Genomic DNA, 21,140 nt, shown 5'->3' on the forward strand with positions numbered 1-21,140 from the left:
ATGTCACCAGTGCCGAATAGAGGGGAATAATCACTTCCTTCAATCTGCAGGCAATGCTTCTACTAATGCTGCCCAATATACCGTTAGCCTTCTTGGCAACAAGGGCACACTGTTGACTCATATCCAGCTTCTCATCCACTGTAATCCCTAGGTCCTTTTCTGCAGAACTGCTGCTTAGCTGTCAGTCCCCAGCCTGTAGCAGTGCATGGGATTCTTCCGTCCTAAGTGCAGGACTCAGCCCTTGTCCTTGTTGAACCTGATCTGATTTCTTTTGGCCTAATCCTCCAATTTTTCTAGGTTGCTCTAGACCCTATCCCTACCCTCCAGCATATCTACCTCTCTCCCCATCTTAGTGTCATCCACAAACTCTCTGAGGGTGCAATCCATCCCATCTTCCAGATCACTAATGAAGACGTTGAACAAAACTGGCCCCAGAACTGACCCCTGAGGCACTATGCTTGATACTGGCTGCCAGCTAGACATCAAGCCATTGATCACTACCCGTTGAGTCCAAAGATCTAGCCAGCTTTCTATCCACCCTACAGGCCATTCATCCAGTCCATACTTTTTTAACTTGCTGGCAAGAATACTGTGGGAGACTGTATCAAAAGCTTTGCTGAAGTCAAGCTGTATCACATCCACTGCTTTCCCCATATCCACAGAGCAAGTTATCTCATCATAGAAGGCAATCAGGTTCGTCAGAAATGACTTGCCCTTGGTGAATCCATGTTAACTGTTCTTGATCACCTTCCTCTCCTCCAAGTGCTTCAAAATGGATTCTCCCTTTACATTAAGGTACTCTCCAAATCCTACTATTTTTTGCCACAAATTCATCTCCAAAATCTTACCTGCTGTATCTCTGTCACCACTAAAATTATTCTGTTTTCTGTCTTGACTACTGTACTTCCTCTTCCTCCTCCCCAGCTTCCTCATAACTCATCCACCCCTTTTATCTGCCCTGTGCCCTCACTCTGACTATGTTCCTTTTAAAGTTCTACTCTGGAGTCCCATATTCTTTGAATTTCACTTCAGACTTCTCCTTAAGCTGGCTCCAGACCTCACTTCTTCCTACTGTCCATTCTATACCATGTGCAGAACCTCAGGCTGCTTTCTCAACTGCTCCTTTCAGGGCGGACTGTGGCATATAGACACTAACCCACACATGGGGGTGGCATAGGGACACACAAGTCCAGGGGAAACTGAAGAATGATTGTTCTTCATTGCACCAGGGCTGGGGGTTTGTCGTGTGGGGAGCCTGATGCAGCTGAGTGAAGAGTTGGGGATCCTGAGACTAGTATTTTACCCCTCCACTTGTATCCCCACTACTATTGCTGCCCTCCTTCTCTCAGTTGGTCCTTTCTGGCTCATATCCAACTTGGGATCAAGGAGGGAGGAGACAAAAAGGCCCCTGAACCATCTGCTCAGTAGTTGCCAATGTGTACCCCAGAGCCAGGGGAGTAACTGGATGAGAATCTAGCTGAGCTATTGACAAGCATAACAGGGTGCTATGGGAATGAGCGTTATGCCATCTCTGCTCTTAAAAGATGGAATTATTGAATATCTTCTACACACCAAACTGGAGATAAATGTACAAGTCAGTGAACTTGTAGCAATGTCTGGTGTCTGCAGCTATTTACAGACTCAGCTATGTTCCTACTGGCTATCTCAAGAGGACCAGAGCAGAGAGAACACGAACATAACTTATCCATGGCTAGAACTGTTTAAAATAATCTGGAAATACAGACATGTCTAAAAATGAGAAAAGTAAAATAAAATAAAATAAGCAAGGCAAACCCTCCCCTCCGTAAATGTCCTCCAGAAGACACCTTTTCGTCCAACACATACAAACAGGCTAATGTGTATAGACACCATGCCCCATAAAACTGAAACACAACTAATCAGTTCTACAGAAGTAGGGACATGGGGGTGAATTGGTTGCCATTCAAGGAGGGCAAGGCATTAGTAGCACTTGTTTCTCCTGTTTTTCTGATTAAGACCCCAATCCTACAAGCAGATTCACATGGGCAGGCTCAGGGGGGCTGTCCAAGTGAATCCAGAGTGTAGGCCTACAGGCAAGTGGCAGCTGTGCCATGCTGTTCTTCTATGAGAAGGCTTCATGCTATTCTCAAGCCCAAGAGTTGCTAACCTCTGACCATGCTCTACATAGAATATTGAGAAAGATATACTGATGCTTAGCAAAGCAATCTCATGAAAAAAGCCCAGCTGAAACGACTTGGAAGCTGAAGCCGGTGGTTAAATAGGTTGGCTGTTTCCAATATTTGTAAAATAAAATAAACAGACCAGTCCTCACTACACAATCACCTACAGCAGGTATTTTTGTTTTCAAATGAAATCTATTTAAGGTGTTTCCAAACATCTAACAAATGGAAAAAAATGTCCAAATGCTGTTGCACTCAAAAAGGTTTAATGATGTAAGAGATTAAGGCCTTTTTTCCCCTGCTTAAAAAAAAAAAACCCATGAAGGCTGAAAAGTTCAAACTAGTCTATGAAGTTTCAGACCAGTGCAATTTAAAAAAGTTGAGTTACAACATATTATACCAAACGTAGCACATTATGAATTCCATATTCCCTCAGCAAGAGTGGCATATTTAATGAGTAAGCCAAGTCATTCAGCTCTGTTTCCATTTTATGTTTTTCCCAAGATTGTATTAGGCTAAAATGGACATTTCAACTGGAAAGAGGAAAAATAGCAGAATGATGAATTTGTAGGCAATAAAGCAATAACTAAGAAGTTGCCAGGACTTTACAAAATTTGTATTCTGTGTGAAAGATATCATGTGTACATTATCTCAGTGTCAGCAAATGCTTATTATAATGCAGTTTTAAACAGGGTTTCAACTTTCCATGTGCATCAGCCCTGTCCTGTATTTTGTCTTTTGTACCATATGACTTTTTCCTGCTAAGTTAGCAATACAAGATTTGCAAGGGCAAATTTGATTGCTGGTTGGATTAAGACCAGTATCCAGCAGAAGTTGGGTTTTTTTACATTTTAGAAGTAAGAGAAGAAAAATCCTTTAATTCACCTCACCAGCTCTGTAGTGTTCATAGCAGTAACATTTCCCTCCTGACCCCTGTGGCAACTGATTTACACCCTGAATCAGGAGATTTAATTACCATTATTTGAGGATGGTCAATTTCACTTCCTTGCAGTCTCTCACTCATAAAAGTGCATTTCCTCCTTCCAGCAAAAAGTAATTATCTCTTTGCAATTATCAGCACAGATGTGGCAAAATTTGAATTTTCATGATTATTCAATAAGATTTGGAGCACTGAAGAATATATACCCGGTGAGATCATTCAGCTGGCCTCAGGATTAATGAGCCTCTTGAATAGAAGATGCTGTAGAGAGTGAAGGAGTTTTTCTGACAGACTGTTCCAATACAACTGTTAAGATGGGTGGAGAAAGGATAATTACAGATTCCTCCCTGTCCACCCCCCAGAATACATATTTTTAAAGGGCACATTATCATTTAAGTTGCTGCAAGGTTTACTCTTAATTTGCATTAGAGTTAGCTTCATTTACACTTTAGACACTGGTAATTATTCAGCTTTGTGAGAGAGATGAACCCAAACTAAAACGCCATATCTGAACTATTTGTAAGGCTCTGAGCCAAAATCCTCAGATCTGAGCACTCTTGAACTTGAAGTTTGAACCCCACATCTGAGCCTGCCTGAATTGCAGAGTGCTCAGGTTTGGTTCATGATAGTGTTAGCTTCAAGCTGCAAACTGGAATGCAGATCTGTGGTTTTCTTTCAGGCCCATCTCCTTGTAGCAGTGCTATACCCTCACATGGTTTAGAAATGTGTAGTTGATAAACTTGAATTTTCTGAGTGTGGATGGCAGAGCTTACTCCATCAGTGGAGCAAGCAGAAATCTAACCAATGCTAAAAGCAGCTGCTCAGGCCTTCAGAAAAGATCCAGTGCTGATTTTAGTTGACTGGTTGATTTTATTTGACTCCCCTTGCAAGCAGCTGAGATCCTGAGGTTCTCAAAGTGTGAAACTTTTTACTTGTATATTGAGTCCATTTGTTAAAGAAATAATCCAGTGACAGTAACAAACTCCCAAGTGCCATTGTACCAGAGTGACTTTTCAGTACAGAAATGCACTTTAAGCCTTGTAAAGTACCCAGATACCACAGCATGAGCACCACATAAATGCTGATAATATTTTTTAGTCATAACACCAGTGTTTCCATAATTTTGTATAAGATTTCCTGAGTTAGATTTGAAAAAGTCTGAATTACACTGTTCAAAAGCATATGCATTTATTATATGCATGATCACACTACATACATAACTCTTTTCTAGCTGAAGGAGGTGGCTTAGTTATCTAAACATCAGGTTGCAAACATCCAGGTCCCAGGGCACTCTGGATTCAAATGCTTGCAGGGTCAACTCAGCCCTTCAATCTGTCAAGGTAGAGCAACTGAGTTTTCTGTATATGGGAGTCTTTGAGACCATAAAAGCCATATGCCTGAGACACAAGGCTCTGACGACCCCTGATGTTGGGCGGGGGCACTCAAAGCCAGTCTGTGTGTCACTAGATGGGGAGCGATGCATATCCCAGGCACTCAAGGAATGTTCTGATTTAGTTTCAAATGGCAGGGCTCCCGTAGAACTATGACCACCTTTTAAAGGTACCCTCACCCGCAAGGAGAGTGACAGTGCACATTTGGATGGGGCGTTATAAGTTATAGCTTGAGAAAGAGTCCAAGTATACATGTCTATTGCGTAAGCAGCATAATGAGTCTTAAGTTAAGCCCTACTGATCTGACTTGGGGAAAATACATTGTCAGGCTACATCAGCAAACACAGTACATATGTGGAACAAGCTAATCCTGGAAAAGAAGTCTTCATTTCTAGAATTGTTTCTAAATTTACAGAAACTTATTTCATGGACCACTTAAATATTGTAAGATCCTTTTTACTGCGGAAAGAAATGGTTGCAACTAGGATGCAGGCTTACGCTGTTATAATGACAGTATTTACAGGTACAGTAATTGGGGGGGGGGTGGGTTGGTTGTTGTTGTGAAACTGTATCTTGGCTCAGACCTCTCAGTGTTTTCTGGCAATTAGGCTGTACTGAACATGCAGTTTCTGGCCTGAATACCAACTTGCTACTTGCATAATATTTAGAATGCATTAAGAAATTGAGATGGGAGGGGATGGTAAACAGATTTCTAAACAAAGATGCAAACAAATGTTTAATAGAGGTTTAATAGAGGTAGTAGGTTTAATTTTAATTAATGGACACTTAGCAGAATTACATTTGAATAATTGCTTTTGTCAATCAATTTCTGTGGCAATCATTTGCTACTCTTTTTTAAATAAACAGCTTAAATTAAGATTTGAAAAATTTGGTGAGTAAACATACCTTAATAGCACATTAAAAATGCATAGAAATTATCAGTTTTTTCAAGAACAAGATCAAATGGACACATTTCATTTAATTTTTTAAATAAAATGCATCATCTGAGATGGGAAAAAATAACATATGGTATATGAAGAGAAACATTTTTAAAGTATTCCTGATTTCAAATTGTATTATGAAATAAATTGTGTACAAAAGAAGGCTGGATAATTTTACTTTCAAAAGAATGTACAATGTATTTAGCTGAGCAGATGCTTATAACTACCAAAACAATTAGCACTGAAGCAACAATTACTATTCCTTCTTACCCTCTCGCACTGCTAATTTTTGTTCTGTCTCACGGCCTACCTATATGCAAACTATTTTTTATATGACAACTTATACACCAAACTGAAATTGGTGAACCACATAGGCAATTCTATAAATATTGACTAATCCTTTTATCCTGAGAGACAGTGGTCCTTGCTTGCACAGCCAATTGGTAAATAACAAGCAATATCAGCCAGTGCTTGTAAGGAGGTTTAATTATTCTTCAGAACTAAACAGGGATTTAATCTTTGGCTTTGCAGTGGGGCTTGCGTGTATGTTTTGCGTTGATCTTAATACAAACTAGAATATATACAGTTTGTTATTATTTTTGAAATCTCATTTAATACTGCTTAAACAACAGTGATTCACATTCAGACATTGAAATTCTTATGAAATAGTGTTTCCTAAAATTGATCCTAATATGCAGGCTCTTTACATTCCAGGGTTTACTTTCTGTAGGCAAAGCAACACTAGTGTGGTTTCGTTCTTTGTCATACATCACCATTAGTAAATGTTCTACTTAATTTACAAAGTGGAAATGTACATAATTTACAAACAAATGTTCTTCGTTCATGGAATTATTTTCATTATTTTATTTTTGTACTGATGTGCACTTAAGGCCTGATCCTCTGCTGCTTTGTACCTTCTGTAGTCATTGACTCCTGCACAAAATAAATACAAAGTGGGTTTGATTGCTACTATTCTGACTTCACACCCACTTCCCACAGGTATGAATGACTATATGAATGACTGAGTGAAAAAGAAGTGGAGAATCACCCCTTTTTTGTGACACCTTTATGAATGGCAGGAAGGATAAACTAGGAGGATAGACTCAATGATATATATGCAGAGCTCTGATAGGTGAAATGGGGATACATAAGTACCTAGACAGACCACATATTGTGCAATCCACTTTGCCAATTCACTCTATGCAAGGTGTAATATGAAGTTCTGATCCATACATTGCTAAATGAATTCTAACGACTCTGAGGGTATACAGCTCTTGGCATACTTAAGCATCCAGCAGATCCTACCACTTCAATATTGCATACATTTTTAGCCCTGACACAAAAACCTAGTGACACCCAAATGGCTACAACAGCAGTGCACAATTGAGTTGTACATACTTGTGGACACTTCATTCTGTATGTTAAAGACAGAAAAAGTAGGCTACATCAGGAAGATAATGTATTAAAACATCAGCTGAAGCATAACAGCTCAGTGGAACGTCACTTTTCATCTATTCAAATGACTTCTAGTATAGCAAAAAGAAGGACAAGACTACAGCATATAGATTACTGTAAACTGGGTAAGGCAGATACTGTTCTGGTCCTCAGTCAATGAAAGTTTAGAAAGTGAACTTGACTTTAAGAAAGTCAGTCCCAATTATTCATATTTCTGTCAGGTGTCACTACACATTAATGTATGAATAGACATCTCATGATGGAATATATATATAAAGTAGCTGGGAAACAGAGAGACTACAGCAGTAATAGTCCATTGCCAAAACATAAGAGATAATATTGGCTACATTTGATGATCTGAAGTTTCATCTGGAAACTTCACACCGTAATTTGAGAATGATAAATGACAAGGGTCATTGCTAAGACAGGGGGCTAGTTATGACAATGATTGAGTAAAGTGGACAGACACTGAATTAGTATGGCTACTATTCCAAGCTCATCAAAATAGTTTAACTCATTCCTATAATTTCTCTTGAGGACATTTGTGTTTTGCTGTAGTAGGTCAATCTCTTTATAGGTTTGCTTGCAAAGACAGGTACAGTATATGATAGCAAGTTATCCTCGATGAAGGAAATAGTGTCTTATCATATGCTGTTAATGACACTACAGAGTTCTTACACAGTTTCTGGAGAGCCAGCACAGACCCATCTAAACCAATTTAATTTCAGTGGGAGATATTTGGGTTCAAACATTATTTTTGTTAATTACTTCATAATGATCATGCTTTGTAATTATATTTTAACCAAAGAGCTCAAGACATTTCCTTTCCTTCTCTGGAATAAAAACTGGGGAGGGAAATGGAATCCCTGTGTTAAAACCCATGTGAGTTTTCAACCAAAAATCCCACTGGTATCTTCTGCAGGCCTCCATGGGAGTGTAAATGGATTTCCCCTCTCCATTGAATATGTCCTGGTCACTCTTGAAAGGTGTGGTTCCTGGCTGCTCTGCATGAGAAAGGAAACTGGGGGATCTAGGCCCTGTTTATTAAGTTTCAGATCTCTGTGAGATATGTGTTACAAGCATCAGAGTGAATCTGTTGAAGGAAGGGAAAAGTCGCTCCCGAAACATGGTGAAGTGAGCATTGAATATCAGAACTTCAAACATGTATGTTCAAAGAGCCATCTGTTTGCAAGACTAATGGGTCACCCTGGATAAAGCTGAATCTATAAAAGGAGGAATGGGGACATGATTATGGGAAAGCTTTTTTTCTGTTTAAGGTATGTATATGCCCCCCATCACTGTAGTATCTCAGCACTTCACAATTGTTAATGTATTTATTCTCACAACACCCCTGTGAGGCTGGGAAGTGCTAGCATTCCGTACCTTACAGATAAGGAACTGAGGCACAGAGAGACTAAGTGGCTTACCTGGGGTCACACAGGATATTTATTGCAGAGCTGGACTTAAACCAGGTTTCCTGCAGCCCAGGGTAGCGCTCTAACCACTGGACCATCCTTCCCCTCAACTGAGTGAATGTAAATGAGAAAGAAGAACCTGCAGTCTCTTATCTATGTATTATTTTATTATTCATATATATTAATGAACAGTTCTTGGCTTTTACCATGTGATTAAAAAAAAGTATTTTTCCAAAAGACTTGCCACTTTCATACTCACTCTGCCACGGAGAGCGATTTGTTTGATCACATCTTCATCTCAATTTCATTACACTGCCATTCAAGACAAATTTGTAGTTTTCTCTTTTCTTCATCAATTATTTACCACTAAGGTATAAATACAGAGCTTAGCACAAGGCCCTGACCCTGATTGGCACCACTATACACTACTGCAGTACAAAATAGTAACAGCATCTATTCTAATTGCTGTCAATCACTGGGGACCAACCATCCTTTGATAAACAGATCCACCCTGTAATTAGAGTTCATTTTATTAAATATCTAAAACAGTTTGGGAAAAACTGGCCTGCACTTATCCAATCCAAATCATCTTTTTTTTTTTTTTTTTTTTTTTTAGGTATTCATTGTGAAGAAGACATCAATGAATGTTACATGAACCCTTGCCAAAACGGTGGCACCTGTGAGAATTTTCCTGGAAATTACACTTGTCATTGCCCATTTGGAGAGAAGGAGGGGATTTCTTATGGTGGCAGGAACTGTACGGAGGTCCTCCTTGGCTGCAATGACCATCAATGCCAAAACAGTGGTTTATGTATCCCACATTTAAAAAATGGCCACCATGGATCCAGTTGCATCTGCCCACCTGGGTATACTGGAACACACTGTGAAACAATAACCACCTTTTCTTTTGAGGGAAATGGTTTCCTTTGGGTGAACAGTGACATGACCGCTGTACAGGGATCTTTCTATAACATAAACCTGAGGTTTCAGACTGTGCAACCTACAGCTTTTATATTTCACCGAGGGGAGAAAGATACATTTGTAAAGTTGGAATTACTGAATGGCTGCTTACACTTATTCATGCAAGTCAATAACCAGCCACGGGTTCTTTTGCATATTTCACATAATGTCAGTGATGGAGAATGGCATTCCGTGGAGGTAACCTTAGCAAGAGCTGTTACCCTTAATTTACTTGACAGTTCTTGTATGGAATCATGTGTCAATAAATCTACTACTGCAATAGATAGTGATCAACTGATGCTTGCATTTCAGAGCACATTTCTGGGTGGTTTGCCAGTGGGAAACATGAGCAGTGACTCTCCACCTAACATCTATAATGTGCATTCTGCACCTTCATTTGTAGGATGTCTTCAGGACATTGAAATAGACTTGAAAATTATTACCCCTGAGAACATATCAAGTGAAACATCTTTAAATGTCAAATCAGGCTGTACTAAACAGGACAGGTGTGAAAACCACCCTTGTCAAAATAGGGGACGCTGCATCAACTTGTGGCTGAGTTATCAATGTGACTGCTACAGGCCCTACACAGGGCCAAACTGTTCAACAGGTAAGATAATGCTTTTGGCATTAGTGTATTAAATGCCAGCTCAAAGCACAATCACAAATAACAAATCTGTTTATATCAGTGATGAAACACTATGACCCTTAAGACCTCCCCTGCTTACTGTCAACTGATGAGAAAACACAAGAGGTTAGTAGTAGCACTTGTTCTTTTTTTTTTATAGTTCTCTCTATAGGAAACCTAAATTTCAATCAGGCAGAAAAGTCAAGGTAAATTGATGGGTTCTGCTCATCCAATTTTTTTTTTTTAACTTTTAGTATGCCATTAAACTTCGGGAAACTCTGGTTTGCTGTAGGTTTGGCACCCAGTGATCTACAGGCTATGTCTACCCTATAAGCTAGGGGTCTGATTCCTCGCTCATGTACATATACTTGCACTAGCTCTCATCCAGCTAGAGTGAATATAAATAGCAGGGTAGCCATGGTAACACTGGTATCAACAGTAGAGGCACAGCTGAGCCAGGTTGACTAAAAACCTCCCTGAAACTGGGCTAGCTAGCTTGATAACAGCTAGAGTGAGTACATCCATGACAGGGGAAATGACACCACTAGCTTGTAATATAGATATAGCCTTAGGAGCTTAAAGTCTTATTTTTAAAACTCACTTAGGTGCTTTACCCCCAGTCTCAATATCTGTATGTAAAACAATGCTCATGCTTTAAAGGGTAAATGAAGAATGAATAAAACATTGACCAGATGAAAAAAATAGATATTAAAAAAATTATATCTGACCTTTCACCAGCAGATTAAGCCTGATAGTCAATAGCATCATTTTGCCAACCAACCTAGGGAAAATGAACGCTTGAGGATTGGCTGGTTGAAGTCCAGCCCAGGGTAAGAGTTACCAATAGCTGTTACCATCTGAGAGCTGCCTGGTTGCCTGTGTGAAATGAGTCAATTTCCCACTGGACATGCACCCGTATCTCAAAAACCATTTAACGGCATCCTGATGGGCAGAGTCAGCAGAGACACCAAAACCTGAATGGGCCTGGAAGTTGAATTACCCTCGCTTTCCTCCATGTTAGGGTTGCCAGCCCTCCAGGATTGTCCTGGAGTCTCCAGGAATTAAAGATTAATCTTTAATTAAAGATTATGTCATGTGATGAAAACTCCAGGAATTCATCCAATCAGAGTTCCACCAAGTATGAGCTGAGGCAAACTGGAGGAATGATATGAGATCCCGGCATTGCTGTCTGCTATGCTCTACCTGCTATGTGGATAAACAGAGTGCGTCATTCTCCAGGGTTGTAAATATAGCACCTTTCAGGAACACTTTGAACTGGACTGTCCCCTCCTTTCTCAGTAAAAGCCTATTGAGCTCAGACTGGGAGTTTTGCCTGAGGAAGGTGTGCAGGATTTGGCCCTCTATTCACACACAAATGCCCCCCATCCCCTGTTACAAATTACTAACTTTCTCCTAACATGTTAATTTGGGGATCAAGAAAAGACAGTTTATTTTTTAAACCAGGCAGACTGGAAAAAATGAAGAGCATCAGCAGTGCCCTAGCTAGATTCAAAGGGCCAGATCTTCAGCTGGTGAAAGTTGGCATAGCTGCATTGAAGGCAATGTAGCTACACAGATTTATCCCAGCTGATGATCTGGTCCCATGGGGTTATTGGATGTATTTCACCAGAAAGCTGCATCTTGAAATCCCTTTCAAAATGTTTAAATATTATATCATTTCATATGCTCTATTTAATAGTTATCTATAACTTTTTTTTTAATGTAAAATGATAAAGCCTGAGAGGTAATTCTAACAGACTGCTTTGAACTCCAGCTGTAATTTATCCAAAGGTTTGAAAAGCAACTTTGGAGTATAGGACAACATCTGGTAAATATGTTTGCCTCTTTATATGAAATGAAATGAAAACCATTCAGGGCCAAGAGAGGCTTATTCTTGCATTAGAACTGTTGAGAATGATTAAAAAGTATTTGGTATTTTTTTTTCTGCTGACCGCAATATTCCTTGCAAATCATACCACCATGCCACTTTAATACATGGATTTTAGATATATGCCGTACTTAAAACACTATGGCAGTGGGGAGGAGGGGACTTGTGGCTAGGGATAACATAAGAAATGTTGGTGTCCTTTTGAAGAAAAGTTGCTGCCAAGGATTTAATTGACATGAGGCAATATTTTCACTACATATACAAAATAACAAACAGATGTTGACTTATTTTGATCAGCATCCAGATGTAGTGACACAAGAAGTTAATATTGACCAAGGTGATGCTAACTGTCCCATCAAACCCAAGATCAGATTCAATATTTTTTTTTGTGGCAAAGTAATAGAAAATTTCAAATACACTATTACCTTTTTCTAAGACTCACCCTTCCTTCTAATGCTGCAAGGCTCCTGTCCTCCAGCTCCTAACTCCATTAGAAATGCTCGCTTTTTTCACATGAAAAATGCTTAGTTCTCAAGGACTGCCTTCTAGAGAGGGTGCATTCAACAAAGCTCTCATGCCTCAAAACGCCCATTCAAGCAAAAGGGAAGATTTATTTCTACATGTCATGGTTTTAACAAGCAGATAAAGAAAGAAACGTAGATAATCTCTTTCATAAAATTAAAATATTTCATACATAGTTATTTATGTAATTGTCTATTCAGGAACAAGTCAGGGATTTATTCCCCTTACTAAATAATATTACTGTGGCACATACTAACACCATGGTTGTTAAAGGACTGTTAGGGTTTCCACAATCAATCCCCTATTTTCATTGGTTTTATAACCAGTCATAAAAAAAGTAGTGCTGCAGGCAGAAACTTGACATATGAGGTCCCAGTCCAGGAGTTTTACTGCACAAAAGAGAACTCTGACTGTTTAGTTACAGGAGTGATTTCTTTGTTTAAACCAGGTTGACACTTTTTATGCATTTGACATACTAAAAGAAATAGCTCTTGAAAAGTGTTTAGGCAGAAAGTCTATAACATAGAGAAAAAGATTTTGAAATTTAAAATGTAAAACGAGTAGAAATACTGTGGTTCAAAAAGCTGATGCATCAGAATAAGTAGTTTTTATTACAATGGTTTGGGAGACATTTTCTGTTTGTAATTAAAAATCTTTGCTTCATTATGGAAAAGAGAGACAGAGACACAGAGAGAAAGGAGTTCTGGTTTAATCATCTTAACTGATAAAAACAAAATTTTAAAAAAGTGTCTTGAATTCTAGATCCTTTGCCTACCCCGGTGGCACAGCAGTGTCATGTGTTGTCAGAGACTGATCATATATAGAAATGACAGTTTGGGAGCCATATTCAGTGATGGATATAGGCTGATGCAGATCAGCATAGGTGTAATCTGCCAAGGGAGTAGAGGGCTATCACAGCTCCAGTGTGGATGGTGCTGTGTAGAAACTGAATAGAAAACAAGAGCATGTGCTAAATCAGCACATGCTGTCATCAGCCTCTTTGTTTAGAGACCTAGTCCTGATTTAACGTTGTCCATTTTCCTTGATGGGAATGTTTAGGGAGTGTATGTAGGGGAAACACCTGCCCTCTCTCAGGATAAATCCCTAATGGTACATAGAGGTTCACTTGGAATGGGAAGGTGGACCCTTATGTACCAAAGTTATAGTTCCCTATGCCAGGAGTAGTGCATATGGTCTTGGGGTGAAATCCTACCCCTGCTGAAGTCAATCGCAAAACTTCCATTAACTTCAGTGGGGCCAGGATTGTATCCTGGGACTTTAGGGGATGGTAACAGCTAGGTTGGGCTCAAAATACACCCTTCTCATGACCAATACAAATAACTGTGCTGCAATCTGCCCTGAGAAACCATTCGGATACACATCCTCACAAGATGTACAGAGGCTGCAAAAGGGAAAGAATGTGGTGTAATAATATACCCTCCAGCACCAAAATAAAGCCTAACTCTGCCCCCATTGTAGCCAATGAGAATTTTGCCATTAAAGCCACTCGGACCAGAATCAAATCCTTATTTTGTCCTTAAACATTTGCAGGTGCTTCTCTTTATCCGTGGTAGATGTTTGACCATTGTGCTGCCTCCATTAGTCAATAAGTCTTAAACTATTTTATTTTCTCTCTCTTTCCCCCCTCATTTCAAGAGTACATGCCAGGCCGATTTGGACGTGAGGATTCCTCGGGGTATGCTGCTTTTTCTGTTGATGGTAGTCAGAACGAAAACATGGCTATATCAATGTTTGTCCGAACACGAAAGTCTTCTGGCTTGTTACTAGCTGTGAGAAACAGTACATCTCTGTATATAAGGATCTGGTTGGAAGATGGGAAACTAGTCATGTTAGCCTCAAATTCCACCAAATTGTTCAGCACATGGACTATGAGTGATGGAAATTTTTACTTAATATCATTAAAAATAGAGCCAAATAAGGCTGAATTGTTCCAGTCATCTCAACAGCTAGGCTACATTTCTACCCCAATACTAACAGTCCAAAGTGGGGATATTCTCTATATTGGAGGACTCCCAGACAAACAAGAAACTGATATAAATGGTGGGTATTTTAAAGGCTGTATCCAAGATTTAAGACTGAATAATCAACAGCTGGAATTCTTCCCCACTACCACATCACTGTATTCTGTCATCAACCGAACATTGATCAATGTGACCCAAGGTTGTACTGGTGACAATCTTTGCAAGGTAAGGATGCCATTTCACAAAGCATGTTTCCATGTTTAGAGCCAGGACTCCTCTTTTGACCCATTAATGTTCCCATGCAATATGTGACAGTAATGACATCTTAATTAAACATATAAACGTGCTGGTAAGAGCAGATTTTGCTGAATAATGCTGAAAATCATGGGCATCAGCAGCAAAATATATGGGGGTTCTGAAAGGTGAAGCAAGGATAATCATTTACCAAACTTGCTAACCATACATGGAACCTGTAAGGTTTTATAGCTTTCAATCCAAAGTAAACACAATTCTGTTCTCTGCCAAGCAATCCTGCCTTTCCTTGTGTGGGAATCCACTGCCACTTGCTAACACTTTGTTTGTCTTTACTCCTTCCATTTAGTCCAATCCTTGCCACAATGATGGCATTTGCTATTCTATCTGGGACGACTTCACTTGCACATGCCCCCCAAACACAGCAGGGAAAGCATGCGACGAAGTTAAGTGGTGTGAGCTCAACCCTTGTCCTCATGAAGCTCAGTGCCAGCTGGTACACCAAGGATTTGAATGTAGGTACATTTCTATCATTCCTGTGACCTTTAGGGAACTGAAACAACTTCAGATAATGTTGATTTTCATGAACTTTTCAATTAAATCAAGCATTCCAATTCTCATACGACCCAGATGAATTTTGTTTGTTAATAATGATGATAATAATAATAAATAATCTTGATCACTGCTATTAGAAGTATTATGAATGGAATAATGGGATAGTAAAATTCACATTTCAGACGTCACCTGTGCCTGATCACAAATTAATATCCATTTAATCTTGGGCCTCTTTTTTTAAATTACCCTCCCATTTTGAAAGCAATGGAGTGAGGATTCCGATGATATTGCCTGCAGGGGCTTTACTCTTCAGTTAATCAATGCATCTACTTGGCATGTTTATAAAATAGACCACTTTGTTCCATCAGAGCACCAGTGCAGTGAGATAAGAGGATTAATCTTAAGATGTTCTCCCTCCTCTGGAAAGATATGTCAGATGACATACTCCTGCACACTGCTTTATTCCATTTTCTTAAAGTGAAGCATCTTTAAAAGCTATCTTAAGCATCCTAACACCAGCAATGTATTTGAAAGATTGTCATTTCAACTGGTATCTTAATAAAGAGCATGAGAGTTCCAAGAAGCTTGTTTCTTTGAAAATTCATAATCACTACTTATCATAAGAACATTAACCAATGTGTTGGATATCGCTGTTCTGTTTCCCCTCTCTTGAAATCAAGTGGAATTTAAAAAGCATGCTAAGATTTTGTTATTGTGTTTTCCAAAAGGCATCCTTTTTTTCCCAAAAAATACCCCCATGATGCTGTGAAGCAGGATTAATGTACACAAATTGCAATGGTATCAGTTAGAATACCTGACTCCTAGGAACAGAAGAGTTGGTCAGCAAAAGGTTTCTAGCATAGATGAAATGGAGCAACCTGCAAATAGATCCACATGATGCGGGTTGTTGTTGAGCCAGGGAAAAAGAAGTCAGTTAGAGTGAGTATTAAAACACATTTATATTTTAAAATACACAGTTATATTTATAACCTAAATCAACATATTACACATTATCTTTGATGATAAAATTCAAATAGGTGATATCTTATCAACTATTTTAGTTGATGATAAGGAGTATAAACATACTGATGGGAAGTAATTGCACTATTTCCTTTCGCTAAAATCAAGGCAATCTACATCTTTAGTAGTCTTTAACTTTGGATCTCAGTGCTCTTATATGTGGCAATGGTAGGGGGTTGCCATAATGGACGTTCATAAACTCCTGGGAGACAGATATGTTATGTGTCTTTATTATCTCTTTATTTCCATGCATTTGTATCCCAACTTCTATGTAGACAGACATAATAATATACCCCTAAACTCACAGACAACAGAACTTAATTGGTTTGTTATTATTGTTTATTATTACTGAGATGTGTAATGAGGGCTTCCACTCACCACTAGGGTGGCGCCTCTTTCTGGCCACTCTGGGGTTTAGTTCAAGAAGTCAACGCCCCTCCCAGCATTTGCACACTGTCATTCCATCTCTCTCTCTGGTCTGCAGCCCCTCTTTTCCTCCAGAAACTGCAGCATCTTCTTTGTGACTCGGACCTTTGGCTAGGTCACTTAGCATTCCGCCCTTCCAGGGTATAGTCCAAGTCTCTGTCACTCCCCCTGGGACCCACATAGTCTTCCAGTTCACTGTCCACCAGTGACACTTCCCCAGTGGCTAGTAGGGGAACCCTGGCCTGCCCTCTACACCAGGTTCCAGCCCAGGGACCCTACAACATGCAGCCAAGGTCTGTTCAGTCCCCAACTTTGCTGCTTACTCCCTGGGCTGCTTCCTACTCTGGCACTACCCCCCCCTCTTTGGGGTTTGCCAGCCTCTCTACTCCCTCCTCCCACTGAGCAATTGTGAGCTACTTGTATCTACAGCCCCCAAACACAGCTCCCCTCTGCCAGGGAGTGACTGCAGACTACCTCCCCACAGCCTCCTTCTGCTATCAGCTCCCTGGCTTTATAGGAGTCCTGCCTGTTCCTGCACAGGTGAACTTCCCCTAATTAGGGCTTTCCACTCAGCCGTCAGCCTAATAAGCTAACTGGCCCATCTGGCTTCCATTAACTCTTTCAGGGCAAATGCGGGGTTGACATCTAGATGCCCCAATCAGCAACTGGGGTCCAGCTGTGATAGGTGCTATACACACATATAATAATTTCATATCCTGCCCCAAAAAGCTTGCAATGTAGGTCTATGATAAGACAGAATGGGTAGGTACAATAAGCAGATGTGGGGGGCACAAGGTAAGAGGCAGACAAATATGATCAGTGTCACAAACACGAGTAACAGCACACCAGCCACCTAGTCATTGCCAAGTGCTTAATAATGTCCACACAAGAGTGTTTTAAGATTTTGATTTAAAAAACCTTAGTTGGTTCTCTGAGAACTGAAGTAAATTTTGAAAATACATACACTACAAACACTGATATTTCCTAGATGTCATAAATTATGCTGGGGAAACTGTTTCTATTCACTTTCCCATTTTTTGAGGCACAAGAGTTTGTATGCCAAGAGACACAGTGGAACATTCATTGCCTTAGCATTTAGAGTATGCAGTCATAAGGCAACGTGATCATTCACAGCATTTAGTGTCCATATCTCCATTCTGAAACTATTTCAAATAAACTGATTTTCTAGTATTTACTGTAAAGTGAAGGGCAGATTCTGTTCTTGTGAGGTTTCCCATTAATAATCCCTCATTGGTAATCCCAAGGATTATTGCGGACAAAATTTGCCGAGATTGGGAAAGAATGCCCACAGATATCCTAGTAATCTGCTTTATCTGATCACCAAACCCTAACACCAATACAGATTTGAACTGAAGCATGAATAGGAGACATTTCTTTCTCTCTCCCCTCCCCCTATATAATAGGACATATCCTGAAAAAGCCTGGAATGTACATTTAAAATCTGACTAGTTTTGCCTATTGAAATGGACAAAATGCCAATGAAAAATGTCAAATATATATGTAAAGAGATAAGATTATCAGGCCCTAAAAATGGACATAATTCTGTTCACTAAACTTGACTCACAGCCCTACGCAGTTAGGGCTATATTCCCCTCCAAGTTCCATCAGTGCAGCATCACTGAAGTCAGTGAAAATATGCCAGTGTGTAACTGAGGGAACGTCAACACCATGGGCCTGAGTCTTCTTACATTAGTTTTACACTGGTTGTAACTCCACTGACTTTAGGGGAATTATTCCTGATTCATGACAGTGAATCAGGATCAAAAGTTATTGTTTTATATAATCATAATCATACTAAATTGGTAAATTCCCCTAAAGATACTATTTCACAAGGGAGTGAAATGGAAGTGGAAGGGTATTTTTTCTGCAGTTCTGGAGCTAATGGGTGTTTACAAAGATTGTAAATTGAGGCAAGTACCGTATCATCAACACATGAACTAATTATTAGATATTGTTTGTAATTCCTACCATTGACTAATACACCTATTTACCATCTTGGAAAAAACAATACGTAAATTAACACCAGACACTATAGTTCTATTCAGCCTGAATTTGACAAACCTTTACAAAGTTATTTCCCTAGCTCAACAGCTGGTGTAAATCATCTTAGCTCCATTGATTTCGGTAGAATTATGCTGATTTTCACCAGATGAGCATTGGACCTTTGTTATTGTTCATTTGTTAAGTGTGGCACAAGACAAAGAAAGAGGGTTTGATTCTGATCTTGCATATGTTTGTTTTACACTAGTGTATCTCTACTGTCTTCCATGGAGTTACTCCTGATTTGCACAGCCATACATGAGATCAGAATCAGGGTCACAGTTCCCAAAGAACGTGCAGCCTAAGAGACAGTGAGAGTTTAGACAAAAACACTTAGGATGCCCCAGAGGTTTACAACATTTAGGGCTAGATCCTCAGCTGATGAAAATCAGCATAGCTCATTGACTTCAGTGGAGACTGGGATTGGCATCTGACTCTTATTTTTTAAAATGAGAGGCCAAGAGGTGTAATATTGACACTGGTTAGAATTTGCATGCTTCATGGAAAGAACTAGAAAGATTTAAATTACAAGAGGCAGGCAGCCTGGCACAGTGGAGTAGGGAAAATGTTGCACAGATATCAATCTAAAATTGGCCTGCTTTCTCAATGGATATTATTATCTTTGCACAGGTGTTGCCAATGCAGTGTTTAGCGGCAGAAGCAGTGCAATATTTTACAGAACCAATGGGAAGATAAGGAGAGACCTCACCAACATCGTATTTGGCTTTCGGACTAGGGATGCTGATGTGATACTGCTGTATGCTGAGAAGGAGCCAGAGTTCATTACCATTAGCATTCAGAATACCAAGCTAGTGTTTCAGCTGCAAAGTGGCAACAGCTTTTATGTGCTGACTCTAGCTAGTTCACAGCCCGTGAATGATGGGAAATGGCACCAAGTGATTCTCTCTATGACAGAACCCTTATCCCAGTCGTCTAGATGGCACATTGATATAGATGATAAAAAAGACACTGCAACTAGTACAGTTGCCACAGGAAGCCTCAACTTCCTAAGAGAAGAAATAGATATTTATGTTGCCGACAAGGCTTTTGACAATCTGGATGGCCTAAGGGGATGCATGAGCACTATAGAAATCAGCGGCATTTATCTCTCATACATTGAAAATTATGATGGTCACACTAAAAAACCTCAAGAAGAACAATTCCTCAAAATATCTGCAAATTCTGTTGTTACTGGCTGTTTGCAATTGGATGCCTGCAGCTCTGATCCCTGTATGCATGATGGGATATGTGAAGATTTATATAGTTACTATCGTTGTACATGTCCCAAGGGATGGACTGGCAGGCAGTGTGAAACCAACATTGACGAATGCTTTTCAAACCCCTGCGTTCATGGAAACTGCTTGGATAGAATCGCATCCTACAAGTGCAGTTGTGACCCTGGTTATACTGGAGTAAACTGTGAAGAGGACCTAGACAACTGCCATGGTCACCTGTGTGCAAATGGGGCAACTTGCATAGATGGAGTTAACACTTATTCCTGCCTATGTGCTGGTAACTTCACTGGAAAATTTTGCAGGTATTATAAACAAGCAAGCTTCAGAAGCTAAAGAAACTCCTGCCATCAGAGCTCACCTCTCAGATGTTTTTCAAGTTGTTTAAATTAAATTGAGAAACCCCTACATCAATCCTACATTAATACGTAGGTCACACTTACACAGTGGGTCCTACAGCAGCATAGCCATGGCACAGTAGCTGTTACATTGTCGTGCCAGAGTGTAGACGCTTCCTACAGTGAAGAAAGGTTTTTTCTGTCACTGTAGGTACTCCACCTCCCTGAGTGGTGGTAACTAAGCCAAATCTACACCAGCAGTTACGTAGGCATAGCTACAACACTCAGGAGTGGGAATCGTTCATACCTCTGAGCACCATAGGTATGTAAACCTAAATTTAAGTGTAGGCCAACACTTAGATTTTCCCTGCAGAATTATTACCCTACAGACATTCATATTTCAAAGGAATGTAGGGAAATTGTGCAGCTTTTGTATTCTGTTGGATCCCCAATATAAGGAGTACATAGTGTTTTATTCGGGTAAATCCAAATAACACACACTTTGCATTTGTCTTTGGGTAAAATTTTCAAAAGCTTCCAAGTGACTTAGGAACTTAAGTCCCAAAGTCAAAGGAACTTTGGCTCCTAATTCACATAGACACTTTGCAAAATTTCATTTTGTTTGTCTGTTTGCTGAAAAGCATCTTTTAGTGTCTCTGGAAATAATTTATGGGGCCAAAATAATTGGAAATTGCTTTCCTCACAGAACTTCCACCACGCAGAATTGAAATCTAATGAGGAGACCAGCAATGGCTTTATTTCAGCCCCATACATGGCTTCTTGAGATGACAGAAACTGACTGCAATGGAAGTTTTGCCTGAGTAAGGACTTGCAGGATTAGTCCAATAAATTTGAAGACAAATAAAATACAGGGGCCCTTTTGTTCTTAATTGGTACAGACACTGGACCATAAGGAATTATAGTGCATTGTCTTCAATGGAGTTACACTGATTTACACCAGCTGAGGATCTGGCC

General features: G+C 39.7%; 1 protein-coding gene across 7 annotated transcripts in view; it reads left to right on the forward strand.

The window, feature by feature from the left end:
* Positions 1 to 21,140, forward strand: part of CRB1 (crumbs cell polarity complex component 1) — a 219,743-nt gene that overhangs the window by 114,734 nt on the left and 83,869 nt on the right. For 6 of the 7 annotated variants that reach the window (XR_007775369.1, XR_007775370.1, XM_050961360.1 and 3 more), the window contains 4 exons: positions 8,918 to 9,871; positions 13,956 to 14,506; positions 14,883 to 15,048; positions 19,226 to 20,132. Coding sequence is in view for 5 of the 7 variants with exons in the window: in XM_050961360.1 (XP_050817317.1) it covers positions 8,918 to 9,871; positions 13,956 to 14,506; positions 14,883 to 15,048; positions 19,226 to 20,132 (2,578 nt within the window). In the remaining 2 variants the exon portion in view is untranslated. The remainder of the gene's footprint in view (positions 1 to 8,917; positions 9,872 to 13,955; positions 14,507 to 14,882; positions 15,049 to 19,225; positions 20,133 to 21,140) is intronic. The other variant, XM_050961362.1, reaches the window with a different exon arrangement.

This window comes from Gopherus flavomarginatus, chromosome 7 (genome assembly GCF_025201925.1).
Source record: "Gopherus flavomarginatus isolate rGopFla2 chromosome 7, rGopFla2.mat.asm, whole genome shotgun sequence".
In the NCBI taxonomy this organism is placed as follows: Eukaryota; Metazoa; Chordata; order Testudines; family Testudinidae; genus Gopherus; species Gopherus flavomarginatus.